Source organism: Narcine bancroftii, chromosome 2 (genome assembly GCF_036971445.1).
Source record: "Narcine bancroftii isolate sNarBan1 chromosome 2, sNarBan1.hap1, whole genome shotgun sequence".
Taxonomy (NCBI): Eukaryota; Metazoa; Chordata; class Chondrichthyes; order Torpediniformes; family Narcinidae; genus Narcine; species Narcine bancroftii.
The window spans coordinates 326,325,758-326,345,826 of NC_091470.1; the positions used below are offsets into that span (position 1 = coordinate 326,325,758).

The following is a 20,069-nucleotide window of genomic DNA, read 5'->3' on the forward strand; positions in this document are numbered from 1 at the left end:
GTGAGGCAGAGAGTAAATTGCTTCTTTTTAAGGCTAATGAGAGAGTTGGGCAACTCAGCAAATTTTGAAAATTGGTGAAGAATGTGTGTTCCTTAACAAAAGTTAGTAAAAGTGAGCATTGCTACCCTTCTACATTTTCAACTGTTGGATCCAGCTTAATGAGGTTGCCTGAGAATTTGTGACTGTAGTTATTCAGGCTAAAATCCATCATAACAGGAGCAAAACTGATTACTCTAAAAAAATATCTCATTGCACAGATAAAACTTCCTGCTAATGCGCCAACTGTTACAATCTTACACAGACTTTTGCCCCAACACATCCATACCATTCTCTTTGCCCTTTTACATTAATCCCATTTTTCCACAGTAGGACCATAACCTTTCAGGCCTTGTGTTTCTTCAACACAGTAAATCTATTTACATTTCTACGAGCAGCACATTCCAGATTTCCACCACATTCTGTCAAAGAAACATTCCCCTCAATCTCTTTAAAACTCCATTCCAGTTTGCCTATTGATCAAACTGATCCATAGATTATGCTATAGTCCTGACCCTCCACTCTACCCTGATCTGACCCACCTAGAGAACGATGCCTCATTTGCCAGGCTGTTGTACATTGACCAGCGTGGCGTTTAACATAATCATACCTCAGAGGTTGGTGGATAAACTGCCCTCGCAGAGACTCAATACTCCTCTCTGCAACTGGTTCCTGGACTTCACGATTCAAAAACCACAGTCTGTCTGGGTGGCAGCAAAACCTCAAGCCACATCACACTGAGCACTGGTGCACCTCAGAGCTGTGTGCTCAGCCTGCTGACTCATGACTGTACCGCCAGGTTCAGCTCCAACAGAATCACCAAGTTTCAAGGTGATACAATGATAGTTGACCTCATCCTGAGTCAGAGAGGAGGATGACAGGCAACAACCTGAGTCTCAACTTAGACAAAACAAAGGAGATGATTGTGGACTTTAGGAAGACGAAGGGCCACTCCCCACTACAAATCAATGGCTCTGTCATCGAGAGAATGGGGAACACAAAGTTCCTTGATGACAATTTAAAGGATGACTTATCCTGACCCACAACACCAGCTCATTAATCAGAAAGGCTCAGCAGTGCCTATACTTCCTAAGGAGGTTGAAAAGGAGCACAGTGTCCTGGCTGGCTGCATCACAGTGTGATGTGGTAGTTGCAAAATATCCGATCAGAGGTCAGTACTGAACGTGATTAAAACTGCTGAGAAGATCTCTGGCATCTCCCTTCTCCCTACTGATGACATCGACAGTGAGTGTTGTTTAAAGAGGGGTCAGAGAATCATTGAGGACCCTTCCCATTCAGCCCATAGTATCTTTGAGACACTACCTTCAAAAAATTAAGTACAGGAGTGTAAAAACTTGGATTACCAGGCTGGGAAGCAGCTTTTCCCACAGGTGGTGAGACTGTTGAACAATTCTAGAAATCAGTAAATTATTTTTATGCATATTTATTTTGGATCATTATGTATTTATGTCATTTGTGTGTAGGTGTACTGGGTGCACTATGGTCTGGAGGTGCACTGTTTCATCAGGTTGAATTTGTCTATGTACAATCAGATGGCAATAAACCAGAACTTGATGCTTGAAACCTCATCCTCAGATTAGAGTCCTTGTACACAGGAGACAGTAATAAATTTCATAATTGTTCTCCTTTTGCAGAGAAATAACTCCCAATATATAGAAAATGATCCACTTCATTCTCTATTGTCATGGGGCCTTTTATGTAGCAAAAGCAAGTAAGTAGAGAATCTTTGATTCATGAACCTTTAGTGGAAGGTCCAATTTCTTGCATAATTCGGTAGTATAGCTGTTACGTGTTTAAATCTCCCCATGTCCACATGGGTTTCCTCCAGGTGCTCTGGCTTCCTCCCACATATAAAGATGGGTGAGTAAGTTAATTGGTTACATGTGTATATTTGAGTGGCACTGGCTTGTGGACCAGTAGCCATGTTGATTCCCAAAATTAAATTGTAATTAAATTTCTGAGTATCTCTTACTCAGATACTGATATCATCAAAGAGCTTTCAAAGCTTGAAATCTTTTACCTACTGCTCTGGCACCACAAGATGATCTTCCACCTTAAATCACATACAAGCATCTCCCTCAGGTTAATTTAGAGTTCAATATTTGGAATAGGAAAGCCTCATGGCCCATTCCAACATGGAGAAATCTGAACATTACTATATTTTCCAGGCCAAAGAGTTCAGGTACATTAACAGTGTAAGACACAATGGGCAGGAGATGGCCAGCTCAAAGCACATGGCAGTGGTTATACCTTCTTCTGGAGCAGCAAGTGTTAAGAGGAATGAATGCTGCTCTCTTGGGATGGTTTTCTCCTGAGATATTCTGGTGTCTCAGTGTCTTTTCCAGTGGGATAATTGGCCACCTATGGTCCTGAGTAAACCTTAAGATGTACCAGCATGGCAAGATCACCAGAGCAAACACCAGACTCCTAAAGAAGTAAGAGGAATTCTAGTCTGACCTTGGGAAAACTTTGACCCTGAGTTCAGAGACAACTTCAGTGAATCTGAATCGGAAGGTTTACATTTTGAATCCACTGCTCTCTATAAAGTGTCGCACAAACTTGTTAATCAGACATTTCATGATGACCTTCATACTCAAAGTATTTATCAGCCCAACTACCAATTTACTATTTGAAAGAAATTTTGAGTGTACCAGGGTTAAAGTGATGAAAGCTCTGTAACTTGAGACTGTCAGAGAGCTTCTCATCATCTACATCGAGCTATATTTGCACAATTATTTATGAATGATTATATTTATTTGCAATTCTGGTCAGCTACAATGAATCTAATGTTTTATTAAACTCTGATAGTAGATTTGATGCAACATTGTAACTAGCGCATAACCTTGTCACTAACTGTGTTGGAAAGAGAAATACCAAATTGAAGTAAAACAAATCTCTGTAGACACCGTGGTTGAAGTAAAAAACACACAATGCTGGAAAAACTCAGCGGGTCAAGCAGAGTCCTTTATATGGCAAAGATAAAAATACATAAATGCCGTTTCAGGCTTGAGCCCTTCATCAAGGTATGGAATAATGACAGCTGGCATCTGAGCAAAAGGGTAAGGGGGGGGGGGAGGTGTGGCTGCAAAGGCAGGAAGTGATCAATGGAGAAGGGAAGGTGGGGACAGCAGTGATTGAATGGCAGAGGGATGACCAGATGAAGGGAGGGAGGGAGGAGAACTGGGAAGGGGAAGGGAATGAGGGAGGGGGAAGAAGAGCAGAAACCAGAAAAGACTATGTTAAGGCTATATGAAATTGAGTTCATCAAATTCAATTCACTGAAAAGAAAATTAAAATGTTAGAATTATTGTTTCCCTGGGAATCAAGTAGCTGATTTGTCCATTGTCAAACATGTCACCTCATTAAAATTATTTTTAGACAAAGGAACTTGGTCAGGCTATTGGCTTTGAAGTAATTTTGGAGATTACTTTGAATTACTTCATTATGTGAGAATGACATCTTAATAGCTTCATATGTTTTGTTCTGTCCCTTGCTTCTGTCATGCAATATAGTGATATCACCTTGAGGTGAGAGTTTATATTGTTTTAAATTTCTCCTCAATTTTTAAAATATGTTTCAATTTTGCTGTGGTGTGATCTCAATTATTGTCCACTGTAATGGCTGTTTTTAAGGTGTGTTAGTCCTCCAGGTACTGTATACTTGGCAATATTAAGAAAGATATTTCCAATCTGATCAATGCTTTCAAATCCAAAATAATGCTGAAAAAAAATTGCAAAATGACTGGATTAAGACACCATGCCAGAAAGTGTGTTTTTTTTAAATCAAATAATTTAGCACAGCAAACCGTTAGCTCCAGCAAATTGGAAAGTATACATTAGTGAGTGACCAAGGTGCTTAGTCCAGGGTCAGGAAGGATTCATTCAAAATTGATCATTCTGCTAAATAAACAAAGTCCAAATTACGCTGTGCAGTGTTTTACCTTCCTGCCAGTTAATCAGAGTTTTTATGCAGAAAGTAATTACTGAAAATATTTCTTTTCTTTATAATTTCTCTTACAAACATGAAAATCATTCCATTTAAGTATATTACCTGTGATGAATGGAAAGGAGTCTAGAAATTCAGCTTTGGTTGCATGCTCTCATGTCTAATGTCATGTTGCCTTTTATACATTGTACTTTGCCTATAAAATTCAGCACCGTCAATGTCCTGAATTTCAGAAATGGAAAACAACATGCATGTATTTTGATGTGTCACTTTCAGTTGATTTGACTGAGATTGAAATTCGACCTTGGAAGTTTTAATTATTTTTTAAAATGAAAAATTCTGCAGTGATTTGCCATAACATTTAACAGATGCTTTCGTATTCGTGAAGAGTCACAAATAAATATAATAAATAGAACATAAATATCTCATCTGCTGATTAAATGGAGAATTTTAATTGATTGATAAGTGTAATTAAGTTACTCGCAAGGTGAGCAGTGAAATTTCAATCTGAATTAGTTTCTCAAAATTAGTTGTGATGAAACTAAAATTTTATAAAATTTATTTTTAAAAGTGACAAACATTGCAAATAATGGAATTCATGGAGTTGATTTTAACTGTTCAAAATGGGTAGTTAAAGTTGACCAGTTTTACAGCAGTCCAATGCTTTTCCATTAACTTTAGTGGAAGTGAAACAGAGTAAGAATTATGTTATGCAGAGAACCCCCAAGTGTTGCCTATTTCCACCCAGCGAGAACAGTTAAGATCCAGCCCATGGGGTCTGTTTAAAGAGCAGAGGAAATTTGTTCTTTCAGAGTCTTAAAAAAAGCTGCATGATGTCTACAATGGAAATTTTGTTAACAACATGGCATGTCCAAAAGCTCATCATTTAAAAAAAGAAATACGATGTTGTAGTGTTAAGCATGTATTCTTTTTTTCTTTCACAGCTGGATGAAGAAGCCCCGATGTGGTGTGCCTGACCAATATGGTAGCAGCATTAGATTTAATATTAGAAGAAAGCGGTATGCATTAACTGGACAGAAATGGCATCATAAACATATCACTTACAGGTATCTGAACTCATACATTGCTAAATGAGCAGTTTTATTTTATCTTCATTAGGATATGATCTGTTCAGGTCAACAGAAAAATACCTAAGTGCTGGAAATCCTCAAACAAATCCTCAATCTTGAAACAAAGGTCACACTTAAAATGTGATCGTCTTTCAGCTTTTGGTCTAAACTCAAGGCATTCCTTTTTCTATTATCAGTATTAAAGTATTACTTGCTGGGAAACTAGCAGTGGCCCTGTTTCCTCCAGCAAGCACAAATTGATTTTCAGTTGGATTCAGTAGGTGAAGCTGAATGCCAAAAGATTTATAAATCAGCTTCATATTTACTATTTTTAAAATGAAGCAAAATTGTCAATCGCCAGACAAAGTAAATAGATTGTTACTGACCTGTTTTACTATTGGCACATACATTCAGCTGTTAGACTGTGGAATTGTACGAAAGGAATTTTGACAAGATATAATATGACCCATCTTTCAGAAGCAAAAGGTAAATTATAAACACCTTCATCTGAAGAGTTATTTTCTCACTTTGCATTTCTGGGATGAAGTTTGATCTTTTGTTACTTCACATTGGAAAGTTAAATGTGTAGCTTCGATTGCATTAATTTGAAAAGGAATTTAATGAAAATGATGTTCAGCAGTTAACAGTTTTTCTTCAGAAAAAGTTGTGCACCAAATGTCAGTCCAAATGGGCTGGTAAACTTTGAATTCTTTTGACAGGTTAGGCAAAATCCATTTTATTTGTAGCTTCTGGAATTAAAGATTTTCCAGTTTCGGTAAGGTAAAAAGGAAACCAAAATTAATAAATCGTCTGATGCATATTTTGAGGATGAAGACAAAACGCTAGCCATCATAAATATAATTTTTAATACATTTCCAGTATCTCTCAAAATCACCAAATGCTGTGCATTTGTTCAGACCTATAAAAACATGTTGGAAACTTAGTGAGAAATTGCAAGTGGGTTAAAAATAGAAATAAATAGATATGTTCTCAGGATAGTTTGCTTCCATTTTCTTCTTTCTTTCTTTGGCTTGGCTTCGCGGATGAAGATTTATGGAGGGGGTAAATGTCCACGTCAGCTGCAGGCTCATTTGTGGCTGACAAGTCCGATGCGGGACAGGCAGACACGGTTGCAGCAGTTGCAGGGGAAAATTGGTGGGTTGGGGTTGGGTGTTGGGTTTTTCCTCCTTTGCCTTTTGTCAGTGAGGTGGGCTCTGCGGTCTTCTTCAAAGGAGGTTGCTGCCCGCCGAACTGTGAGGCGCCAAGATGCACGGTTTGAGGCGAGATCAGCCCACTGGCGGTGGTCAATGTGGCAGGCACCAAGAGATTTCTTTAGGCAGTCCTTGTACCTTTTCTTTGGTGCACCTCTGTCACGGTGGCCAGTGGAGAGCTCGCCATATAACACGATCTTGGGAAGGCGATGGTCCTCCATTCTGGAGATGTGACACACCCAGCGCAGCTGGATCTTCAGCAGCGTGGACTCGATGCTGTCGACCTCTGCCATCTCGAGTACTTCGACGTTTTAACACATGTATTAATGCACAAAGGAATGATGATGGCATCTGACTGATTTAATCAGTCACATGTCTAATTCTAAGTCAATAGATTCATCATGGTTATGTTATTAACTGTTTTCTCCAAGGATTTGCTGGTGTTTACTTTGAACTTAACTCTATTTGAATGAATAGCTGATAATAAGAAAATAATCCTTGGAAGGACTCGTGTTTCTGAGCCATTGAGTGATGTTGAATAAGTAATCACATTTTGCACACACAGCAAGAAGGTTGGAGCACATTTATGCAATTAATCGAGTTTTTGTTGGTACTGAGGGATAAATGTTGCCGAACATATTGAAAGTGCAAATCAATCGCCCTTTTCTCAGTTCAGACCGAGGGAATAATTTTAGACCCAATGTACTTCAAACCATAGACCCTTTATTCACAAGTTCATGCTGCTCAGTTTATATACAGAGTCTCGCTCATGAAGTTTAAACATCCATAACCAAGTGAGCCCCGAGCAAGATCGGAGTCTGCTTCTTGTACATTTGTTATCATGCACGCCTGCATATCTCTGCCAGACACCTTTGTGAGGGATCACAGCCACCTCATGCTGCAGGCATTTTCTATATTGGTTGTAAGCACCTCTGTATTGATCAACTCAGTGGGTAGTAATCAGCATGCCACCAGTCAGTTCCTCTGCAACCTTTGTACATATAACTGCCAGTGGGCTGATATCGCCTCCAACCGTGCATCTTGGCACCTCACAGTTCGGCGGGCAGCCACCTCCTTTGAAGAAGACCGCAGAGCCCACCTCACTGTCAAAAGACAAAGGAGGAAAAACCCAACACCCAACCGATTTTCCCTTGCAACCGCTGCAACCGTGTTTGCCTGTCCCGCATCGGACTTGTCAGCCACAAACGAGCCTGCAGCTGACGTGGACTTTACCCCTCCATAAATCTTCGTCCGCGAAGCCAAGCCAAAGAATGTTTGTAAGCCATTAACAGATAGTTTAAGGCTATAAAAAGGTAGACATTCTTTTGTTCTTTTACACAATTCCTCAATCAAAAGTAGAATTAAAAAATTCTACTGGAGGAGATAAATTAATATTTAATTGTTTATACTCATGAATATCATGTAAAATTCTCTAGTATAAAATTCTCCCTGATATTTGGTGCAACAATATAATCAGAATATCTCGTATGTAAAAGTAATGGTTCCCAGTTGCACACAGCTTGTTCAATACACCACAGTGTTGGGTAAACTCAGCAGGTCATGCAGCATCCATAGGAAATAAAAGACAATCAACGTTTTGGGCGGCCTGAGCCCTCTTATTGGTTGGCATGAACATGATAGGTTCAGTGGCTTTCTTCTGAGTTGTATACTTCAAAGATTCTATTATCTCTAATAATATTTTGTGAATCCATCCATGTGGCTTCTTTCCTTTTATAATCTTCCCATAGTAGGATTCCTGAAATTGTAATTGCAGTCTAATTTAAATTAAATTTAGAGATGTAGCACGCTAACAGGTCCTTCCAGCCTGGACCATTCTTGAGATACCCATGGGATCAATTAACCCGCTAATCTGTACTTATTTGGAACAAGGGAGGAAACTGGAGCACTGGAGGAAGCCCATGTGGTGACGTGGAGAACGGGCAAACTGTTTACCGACAGCACCGGATTTGAACCCAGATCACTGACACTCTAATACAGCTACATTATCTGTGCTACTGTAATTAAGGTCATATACAACATTTAACATGATCTCTGTGCTTTAATATTGTAACCCCTTGGATACACAGCCGGATTTACATTTGTCCTAATTACTAAATAACTAAAATAAATAACTAAAAAAAATAGAATCACTTGGCAATGCAATATGATTTCCAGCATTATTGAACACTAAAGAGCTTTATAAATAATCCACCAAATGCTGGCAACAAACAAGATTCTGCATCACCACAATATTAAAATAAAACAAACTGGTAAAGTTCACAACTGAACTGTTAAACGTTTCTTTCTGTATTCCTGTGCACACTGTTGCTACATAGGCATTCACCCATTTGTTCTGAATTGTGCACACAGGAGCTTAACATGGAAATTCTATAAAACAGTCTGATATGATCTAATTCAGTGTACTGCTACAAATTGAATGACTCTGGTATAGCATCTTGATATGGCCTTTGTCATTGATGCTAATTTGACACAAAATTAAAGACCTGGAATAAGATCGAACCACTTCTATGAACTGCATTTTGTAAAACCCAGAGGTAATGACATTTGGATCAGAGTGAAATATTCATTTCTTCTGAAGGGCTTGTTGTCTATTGGTGATGAAACCTTCACTGGTTGATTAATGATTAAGGTGAACAAATGCCCAATGGATAGAATAGTTTCATGGTATCTTTATCACATAAGCATAAGTACACCAACCCATCCATGGAGGGACTTCAAAACTTAATTACTCAGCCTCTATCGCAAAGCAGCTGCCTTTCTGTAACCCATGCATGGCCTAGTCTGTAGGTTTTATCAGGATATTGTATGAATTTTGAAATTTAGGGAAGTTAGATTTTATTTTGTCAATATCCCACTCAGAATCATTATTGATAGTCTAGATCAGATAAGGATCAGATATGGAGGGATTCTGGATCTGGATTTCTGCAGTGTTGAGGGCCAATTTCACTGGCTCTTTCTGAAACCTGGTGGTGTGGCCAGGATGGTGATCAGGGCTCAGGTGGCAGTTTTGACTCTTGGCAACATTGGGAATCAGGCTTTGATATTTGTAAAATTTGTTCTTGGCTTTAAGGGTTTTAAAGGTCTCCAATATTTAAAATCTATTAGTTTTTTAAGAAAATAAAAGAAACTGAATTTTTAACGTTGCAAAAAACTTTCACAAAAACCACATAAGATGCATCAAAGAGATTTAAACAGTTGCCTTACAATCCATGATCATAGAAACTCGATTGAAATCAATAGGGACTCGGTTTCTCTGCCAGGTTATACCCATGGTTGACCCCAGCAATAGAGTGCATCCAGCTGAAATTCTACAAGGGAACTGCCTTTCAGATCCTGCGGTTGATTACTTGGATTGACTGAAAGTTAAAGGGCTAAAAATAAGAAAGGTAAAAAGATTAATTCTTTGGTTGAGATTTGCATAAAACTCTTAATTGTTTAAAGTTTGTATAAATGGTTTTAAAATTGATTGAAAATTATTTTAAAACAGTTTTACTTCATGTCATTCTTTTTAAAAAAATGTCCAATATAGCCCAAATCATTTAAAAACCCAGAAAACTTTGATCAAATGTCAAAATTATTCAGGACATTTTGATGGCAATACCTTCCCACTGCACTGGTCAAGGCCCTGTCATCACTGAGGGTCTTGCAACTGAACTTCAGGATGCTTCGGAATAACACACTAAATCCTCCACAGATGAGTTTTGGAAATTGACAAGTATGGGCAGTAGTCTCTACCAGCAAAGGCAGGGATATTTATGAGGTCACCTAGATCATTAAGCGATCTTTTAATTTTCAATAGTTTTGAAGACTTGACGGAAAATCAAAAAGAAATGGTTTTAAATAGAATCCAGAACATTTTCGTCAAAACGATCACATTTTTATTTTACCTGCAGCATAAAAAACTTCACTCCTAAAGTTGGAAAGACTGAAACACACAGAGCGATACGCCGTGCATTTGATGTCTGGCAGAATGTAACTCCCCTGACATTTGAAGAAATATCATATGTGGAGTTGGGAAACAAGAAGAGGGATGTGGACATTACAATTATTTTTGCTTCTGGCTTTCACGGTGATAGCTCACCATTTGATGGAGAAGGAGGCTTCCTCGCACATGCTTATTTCCCAGGACCTGGTATTGGGGGTGACACTCACTTTGATTCTGATGAGCCTTGGACATTGGGAAATCCAAATCATGACGGTAAGAATTTGTTTTGTAAATTTAGTCCATAGAATTTATTGAAGTTCCCCATATAAAGCTAATTATAATCAGTAAAAACAGCTGTGATCTATTATGGTTTAAAACACCCTTGATGTTAATGAACATGTCACATATTGTAGTTAAAAACACAAATTCTGGAGGAACTCAGCAGATGTCACAGGCCCAAAATGTCAGTTAAATATATTTACTTCCTTTGGACACTGCAAGATTTGCTGAGTTCCTCCAGCTTTTCTGTGTTTTTACTACAATCATTTCATCTGCAAACTTTCTTGTTTCATGTCATGTATAGTGCAGAGCAACCTGTGTAACAGGAGTGTTGCACTTGCGGATAATTTATAAATGATATTTGGAACTGATACTAAAAAATACATTAGATCTTAACAGTGTTACTTTTAATCTATAGAGACCACACTAAAATAAAGAGCAAATCCAGGCCACAGCTGCTTCATTTCAAGGGATGCTGTAAATGAAGATACATGTTACTGTGGCATTTCTCTGATAACTACATTTATTTTATGCAAATCGGGTGTCTTCCATTGAGATCTCATTGAGATTTTGCTCCATAAAGTGACCCATTTAAATGCTCTATTAGAACAAGAAAGATGATAATGATGGAAAGACTTTTATAAATCATTGTGCTTGTTTATGTAGACATAAATAAGAGACCATTTATGTAAATGGGGTCCCCAGCAAGATGTCATTGTGAGGACATGGTAAAAAATATTTAACATAAAAAATGTGGTAATTAAGATATCATTATCCTTATAATAAAATGAACTGAAGTGAGCGCTACATGTAAAAAAAATACATCCAACCAATTGCAATGAGAAGCAGTGCAAACCGATTAGATTGAGGAAGGGTTACAACAAAGATCAGATGATATTTGTGGTTCCTACTTTCATTTCACAATGTAAGCTTCAATCAGATATCCAGGCCAGGAGATCTCCATTGTCCAGCAGAAGTGATATCATTGAGGAAGTTATATAACACCATGTTGTTCACTGACATGCTTTGTTAAGCTTTTTTTTAATATCCTTTTAGGCCTATTGTACTTCTTGCCAAGTCATGATTTGCCTGCTCCACAGCCTTGCCACTATAATGACTAGTTTGTATTTCTACTTTCCTGAATCTTCCCATAATTTTCCCTTTAAAACTTCTTATTGCATCTCTAAGATACAATATCTGAACTTTTGACTATGCTGTATGTCAAACTCACTTCATTACTTGAAGAATAAGATCTTAAAGACTTCACATTTTATATGCTGCTCCATAATCAGATTGCTACACAGATTTTTTTCCTCCATTCACTCAAGTAGCTAATGCTTGTTGGGTACACCCAAGGCTACAGCTTGGCTCTCCTTCCTTGTCTAACTTATAGCCATAACTTTCTGTTCCTGACCATTTACTAAATATGGGCCATTACCAAGCCTAAAGAGTATGGCTTGACTCCTGATCCAAATTTGCACTTGCGCCCACACCTCCTCCCTCATCACCATTTTGGGCCCCAAATGGTCCTTCCAAGTGAAGCAACATTTCACTTGGGAATCTGCAGGGGTCATCTACTACATCCGGTGCTCCCATTGTGGTCTCTACATCGGAGTGACTGGATGCAGACTGTGAAATCACTTTGTTGCGTACCTTGCCACAATATTGTGGATCTCCCAGTGGCCACCAATTTCAATTACCCATCAAATTCCCTTGCTGACATGTCTATCCATGGTTCCATACATTGCCAGACAGAGACTACCTGCAAATTGAAGGAACAACATCTCACCTTCTGACCGGGCACTATCGAACCAGATAGCATTAATTTCGACTTCTCTGGCTTTTGTTCACACCTCCCCCCACTTCTTTCACCCATTGTCTTCTCCCAGTTCTTGTCTCTCCCTTCACTCTTTCCTTTCACTCAAACATGAGAAATTCTTTCCTCGACCCTTATCATATCCAATTAACCCCTTTTGTTGGTCTTGTTTCCTCCTCCAGCCAGCACTGTCTGAATTCTGAGACTTTCTGAGGTTTCGTTTTTCTAGCTCATTCTGCTTATTCCTTGAAGAAGGGCTCAGGCCCACAATGTTGGCAATATACTTTTTTTTTGCTTTTTATGAACACTGAAAAGACCAGCTGAGTTCTTCCAGCATTTTGGTGTGTTTTCACTAGAGTCACGGAGTCTTCAGACTTTCATTTTTCAGTCTTTGCAGCTAATTCTCCCATTCCCTAATGCAATTTCCTTCAGACAACGTTTGAGCAGAGGTTTCTCCAGATGGAGATACATTGACGCAAATCAAAATCGAGATGCAAGTCAAGTTGTACAAGATTCTGAAAGTCTCCACAAATGGTCATGCAAGGGCGATTAAACCTGCTGCTCTACCATACCTGCTTAATCTTGTTTATTTTTTAAAAATTAATTAATCTTCCATCGTTATTAACTAATACTAAATGTTTTAACTATTTACTGATTATTAATTTTAAGTGCTCCGCATTCTTTCATGACCTTTACTTTCACTCTCTCTTGGCCTCTTTCTTGCCCCCCACACTCCTCTCAGGTTGCGCCCTTCCCCTTTTAGTTACCAATGTTTCAGGAGAAAAGTAGGTCAGAAAATCCAGCTGCAAGAACTCACTGTCACAGTTGGCTGACAATTATGCTTGCTGGTTGATCTTGAAATCTATGTGGCAAGTCAAGATTACAGTGCTCTGGTTAAACATCAGGGGAAGTCCATTGGATTGGATAACTTGAACTGTAATTTGTCTACTCTGAGGCATTACATTTTGAAATATGATAAAAGTGAAAAAAATCTCCTGGAAGAACTCAACTTTTCAAGTAGCATCAATGGTTGGTGGAATAGGATTGTCAATATTTTGGTTTGAGACCTTTTATCAAGACTGATTCTTTCAGATTGTTTTTTTTTATTCGTATCCCAATCTCTGCAGACTCTTGTGTCTTTAATAATGTATCAGCAACTTGTATTCACACTGAAACTTGCCTGTACAAAAACAGACTTCAAAGGAGCTTTTAGGGACATATCAGGAAGCCAGAGGAATCGGCCGCTTTGAATACTGCTGAGTTCTAACAGACATGCAGCAATACATTATTTCAATCGTTTATATTTGTGAAAGTTGTGTCTATTGTAATAAGCTCACAAAAAAGAATAATTTCGATTGCATCCGTAGCTGTGCCACAGACATATAATTAATGATCTTAAGTGGCTAGAACTCTGCTAATACTGTTGCAAAATGTTCAAGCCACTTGCTCTTTTTCGTTTCTCTCTGGGATTTAGTAAATAAGCACAAACCCACAAGCTTTACTTTATTTCCTTTGTCTGAGAAATATATAGTGAGCGCAGCAGGTTTTTAATTCCCTTTGTCTGAGAAGTAATTCTTGTGCTGCCCATGACTGACTAATTTGATTGCTTGCAAGAGTACCCCTTACTTCTTGATAAATGGATCATGTTATTAGCTTTATTATTACCTAATTTCTAGGCATGTTATTCAATCTTATAGATTCTGAAAACAAAGCAGATAATGACTTTGTGGAATGCGGGAGGAATTCTTAACCTGTAAAACAAAATGTTATTGAGGTTGAAAATGTGTTGCTTTCATCTTTAAATAAATCATTTAACATTTGTAAGCAAAAACATTTTCGAATATATAATTATCACACTGAAATGGAAAAAGTGACAAACCAATGTCATTTCTTGCATTGCATACGAGGACAAATGTATTTTCTAACTCTCACGCTGAGAAAATGACAAACTTGCTATTACTAAAACAACTAATTGCCACCCCTTTTAAGCTTAATGTGAGTAAACATGTAGTTCGGGCCCTCATTTCCACAAGAGTAAACACTGACATGTAGTTCGGGCCCTACCCACAAGAGTAAACACTGACATGTAGTTCGGGCCCTAATTTCCACAAGATTTCTGTGCATTGCACCCTGCTTAGTGACAAACTTTGGAACTGCATGAAAGAACTTTGAGGCTGAGACTAGTTTTGGAGCTGAAATGCATTTACCATGTGGGATTTAAACCCAGCTTGCATAATCGTTTTCCAGTTGTGAGAAGGTCAGAGATGAGCTGTATTGAAGGAAATACTGATCTTTCACATTTATTGGAATTTATTAATTAGGCATTCGTATCACCTTTCAGTATTACAGTGCTACCAAAAGTAAATATTTTTTTGCTTTAAATTTAAGAATCTGAATTAACAAAAAAGATTCTCCCACAAACCTACTTAAGGAATCATCCACAATCTATATATTAAATAACAATTTTTACTGCTTGTTGCTGCAAAGCTAATAGTGAAAACCACATCCTAGAGTTCATCACAAGTGGTCTGCAGCAAATGGTGTGGCAGGGGCTAATGGATTTGGTCCTAATTGTAACATTTTGATTGTGGAAGTGCAGACATTTCTAATTATTCTTCTATTTAAATCTCTCTATTCAATGTGATCTACATTCATTTCATTGCTTCTTCCCAGGAAGGCACAGGAAAGACATTTGTGTGACTTTGCAAGGATTGCATTATTTTCCATGGCATTTCTCCTGTTGCTTTGTGGGTGCGAGATACCAACTGTAAGGCAGTGCCTTTGGTTAATTGATTATTCAGGAATCTGATGGCAGTGGGGAAGAAGCTGTCCCTGTGCTGCTGAGTGCTCGTCTTTAGGCTCCTGTACCTTTTCTCCAATGGTAGCAGAGTGAAGGGAGCGTGGCCTGCATGGTGGGAGTCTTTGAGAATAGAGGCTGCTTTTTTAAGATACTGCCTCATGTCCTTGATGGAGTGATGCCTATGATGTCGCAGGCCGAGTTAACAACCCTCTGGATTTTTTTTCCTTGTCATGAGAATTGGCGCCTCCATATCAGATATTGATGCAACCAGACAGTATGCTCTCCATGGTACACCTGTAGAAGTTTTCAAATGTCTTCAGTGACATACCGAATCTCCTCAAACACCTCACAAAGTATAGCCACTGGCGGACCTTCTTCATGATTACATCAACATGGAGGCTCCAGAACAGATCCTCGGAGGTGTTGACCACCCCCCTCCCCCCAGGATTTTAAAGTTCTTGACCATCTCCACTAATGAGCCCTCGATAAGGACTGGGTCGTGTTCCCCTGACTTCCTCCTGAAGTCCACAATCATCTCCTTGGTTTTGCAAATGTTGTTGAATGCCAGGTTGTTGTGACACCACTCAAATAGCTGCTCCATCTCCCTCCTATACACTTCCTCAATGCAGTTTGTGATTCTGCCAACAACTGTGGTGTCATTGGCAAACATAGGTGGAATTGGAATTGTGTCTGGCCACACAGTCATGGGTAAATAATAAGTAGAGCAGTGGGCTAAGCACACATCCTTGGGGTGTGTCTGTGTTTCCAATTCGTACTTACCTCAACTGTAAGGAATACTTCAACTGAAAGTGGTTTCAATCCTTCTATTCCTCTACTTTATGTTCATTCTCAACCAATTAGAGAATGTCCAATATATTAGTAACACCCTTGCTTTAAGCCACAAAGATCAACCAAAATTTGGCTACTAGGTGAGTAGAGTAATCCTCTGATGTACTTCAGAACTAACTCCAGTGTACAATCCAAGCTAAGGTCATGCTGCAGTGTGAAGCTTGATAGAATATCAGTGCACTAAAATTTCAAATTCATTACCTGCAACTGTGTGAACAAGGTCTATAAGACTAAGCAGAGTGGATCTCATCGTCATGGTGCTATACTGCATGGTGTTTCATCTCCCATAAAGGCTCAGTTATCATGAGTGAGCAGCTAAAATGTATGAAATAAATGAGGAGAGAGGAGGTGGAAGAGGAAGAGATGAGGCATGACTTGGCTTCAAAGTGTTTCGATACGGCATGAGTGATTGCAGTTTGTCCAGAGGGCTGACGGAACATTGTAAAATCACTATGTGTGATAGTTGTAGTGGATCATGCGGGATCATCAAAATCACACTTTATTGTCAAGAACATCTCACGAAATTTATTGTTTGGCAGCAGCATCGAAGTGCAAACATTACCAAATAAATGAAATAGTGCAAGAAAAAGAAAAAGACAAAGTAAGGTAGTGGCTTTCATTCTCCATTCAAAATCTGATGGCAGAGAGGAAGAGCTGACTTTGTGCCACTGGGTGCTCACTTTCAGCCATTTGTATTTTTCTCCTGGATGGCAGCAGTGTGTGCAGGACATAGCCTGGGTGCTGGGGGTCCTTGAGGATAGAGGCTGCTTTCTTAAGACATTGCCTCGTGTAGATATCCTTAATGGAGTGAAGACTGGTGCCCGTGATGTTACTGGCTGATTTAACAGCTCTGGAGTTTTTTCCTGTCCTGTGCATTGGAAACCTCCATGCCAGACAGTGATGCAACTAGACAGAATACTCTCCACAGTACACCTGTAGAAATTTATCAAGAGTCTGGTGACATACCAAAAGGAGCTTAAGCATAAATGTAAATTAAATTAGACATACTGCACTGTCACAGGCTGTTGCATCACAGACCAGCAGCAATAATTCAGCAAGAAAATGTTATTTTTAAAACAATATTTTTATTAATAATTACTAAAAATATAACATTTTACTTAAATCTAAACTTAACCCCATCTATGCGCAAATATACCTGTGTTTGTCTGTGGATTACCCAAACCATTACAGTTTAGGCACAATTCTGGAAAGTCAATTCCCAAAGTTCAGTCTTTGAAATCCTATGTGGAAACTCAGAACTTTTAAACTGATGTTCAGAAGTAATTATGAAGTAGATGAGACACTGAGCGATCAGACTGCTTGAAACACAATTGCTTCTAGAGAAATGTTCTTTCCTACGAATGATTGTCATAAATCCCCTCTTCCTTGCAGGAAACAAAACATGTGACTTCCATGATGCTTCCAAAAAACCCAGGCAAGGGTCAGACAAAATGGCCAATCCAATGAAGCAATTCTCCTACTTCTTTTACCCAATCAAAATGTACATTTAATGATCTCAGTGGATCATTGTTTCCCATCCTAAGGAGAAAGAGCAGAAATGTCCATTTCACACAAAGACTTCACTTCATCATGATGACTTTAGAGGACTTGCAGATGATACTGAAATCTGTTTCGGTTTCAATGTCCCAAAAACGTGACTCATAATCATATGACTTCTCTCTCACCAGATGTCATTCCTTGAGTAAACAATCCACTGTTCTAGTTCTTAGTTGAGGGTATTAACTCTGTTTATGGTTTGGATTCAATGATGCCTTTGAGTCTGTAAAAATGTTGCTATGAAATCTGAGTGTTTTGCACCCTGAACCAATGCCCAAACTAACACTCACTAAAACACTAAAGCTTGCAACGAGGCAAATTCAGCCTTAGAAGTCCATGCCGCCTAAATTACACCCCATTAACCTACACCCTGGTAGATTGCTTTTGTAGGATGGGAGGAAACCAGAACCCCCAGGGAAAACCCACACAGACAAGGGGAGAACATATAAACTCCTTACAGACAGCGCGAGATTTGATTCCAAGCCATGCCATAAAATTGTAAAGGATTGAGCATTTTTTTTGCACTTTATTTCAAAGAGACTCAAATGATCTAATTCCTTCAGATAGCCATTATTACACAAATATGTAGTCTAGAGCAGGGGTGGCCAAACCTGCTTAACTTAAGAGCCACAAAAGATGAATTTCAGATGTTTGAGAGCCACAAGACAAGAAAAAATATTACATACATGTTTTTATTCTTACATGCATATTTTGTTACAAAAGTTTTATACAATATTAAGAAATATATATTTGTGTATGTAGTTTTTAAACTACTAATTTGCATTAGTTTCAATCATCAAGATGTATACATAGCGCATATACTCATGTAATAGGCGAATTTTGTGGACTAACATTTTTAGATAAAATTTTGGGGAGGTCGACTATTACACGCATGCTACTTTCGATCACAGTAAGTACCTGCGTCAATCAGGACATTAGGAGCTTAAATGAGTGGGTGTCCAAGACTGGATGATAAGTCCATGTTCAAGGCGTTGGAAGCTCCAATGGTGGGCAGGTGGCTGCGTCCTGTGGTTGGAGCATCAACAGCTCAGTTAGGTGGGTGTCTATGGCATCAGGCGCTTGGATAGGAGTTATTAAGCTCTTCTGAAGTGGATTGTATTTAGTTATTTAACTGCTCTGGAAATGTGTTCCTCAATGGCTCCAATTCTGAACTTTAAACTCCTTACTTAAATATGGATTAGTCATTGCAAAACACAAAAAACCTAGGAAGTTGATATAAAAATCGTGAAAAATCAGAGGTGTGTTTTCCTTGAAGGAAACCTTTTAGTTTGCTATCTTTTTCTAGGTTTATTTTCTCTCGCCCTTTTTATCCTCTTTGCTATTTCCTTTTTTTAATTTTCATTTTATTCACACCTAGTTTATATTTGGGAAAGACTGCATCAGTGTAACTCAAAACCAAAAGATTAGAGACATTATAAGTCTTGACAGGAACTTGCATGCTGTGGTACACTGAAAATGAATGGGAGTTCATAGTGTGCAGGGTTTATAGCTGTAATTGGCTGTTTCAGCTGAGTGACTTGTTGCTGCAGCTGTCTCCCAAACCCTGCCAGTTGGCTGCCTTGTGATTATATGAAAGGTCCAGTCTCTTTGTGTCTTTTGGGTCTTAGTTGGTGGGTTGAAGCCAGAACCTAATCACCCCCAAATCCACCTGCACACAATGCACTGCTGGAATCTCAGACAGGTCAATCAGCCAATAAGTTTTTATATTATTGTATTACACAGACAACAATGAGAGGGGTTCATCTGCAAAAAGTTTAACAGGAGCTCAGTTATCAAGTATAGATTTTCAATGAAAAAAAAAGCCAGAAGCAGGTGATATCACTGAAATGGCATTTGAAATAAAACATGTCTGGTGCATCCCACTAGCAGATTGCCTTCACCATGGTTCACATTGGTGTTGCATTTCATTCATTACTGTCTATGCCTCTCTGCCCACTTTTAACATATCCTGTAAAATTTACCCCTTACCTATCTGAAAGGCTCTCTTTCAAGTCACCACCTTTATTTATCATCCATACCATGCTCACACGGTAAAAGATGAGATAGCGTTTCCAGGATCACGGAGCATACTTACATAAATATTAAGTTAGAATAGAAGTTAAATGCATTAAAATATTAAGACGTATACAGTAACAGTCAACGGTACTCTATCCCCAAATGTTCTGGGAGATCAGGCTTGGGGGAAAAAAGCTGTTGACCAATCTTGGTGCAAGGTCCTGAGTACTGCAGTACTTCCTATCAGATGACAGCAGGGAGAACAGTTTACTGTATGGAGTCCTTCACAATGTTTATTGCCTTTCACCTGCATCGAGTGTTGTAGTGTCCTTCATGGTAGGAAGAGAGCCCCCCAATGATCTTTTCTGCTGATTTCACTATCCTTTGCAGTCCAAGGTGATACAACTTCCAAACCAGGCAGTGATGCAATTGCACAGGATGCTCTCAATACATCCTCTTAGAATATAGTGAGGATGGAGGGTGGGAGATGAAGTTTCCTCAGCCTTCACAGAAAGTAGAGGTG

At 38.8% G+C, this 20,069-nt stretch overlaps 1 protein-coding gene across 3 annotated transcripts in view; it reads left to right on the forward strand.

Annotated features, from left to right (window-relative positions):
* The window catches only part of LOC138755631 (matrix metalloproteinase-16-like), a 258,984-nt gene that overhangs the window by 105,069 nt on the left and 133,846 nt on the right, over positions 1–20,069 (forward strand). For all 3 annotated transcript variants that reach the window (XM_069921980.1, XM_069921982.1, XM_069921981.1), the window contains 2 exons: positions 4,947–5,069; positions 10,198–10,502. In XM_069921980.1, coding sequence (XP_069778081.1) covers positions 4,947–5,069; positions 10,198–10,502 — 428 coding nt within the window. The remainder of the gene's footprint in view (positions 1–4,946; positions 5,070–10,197; positions 10,503–20,069) is intronic.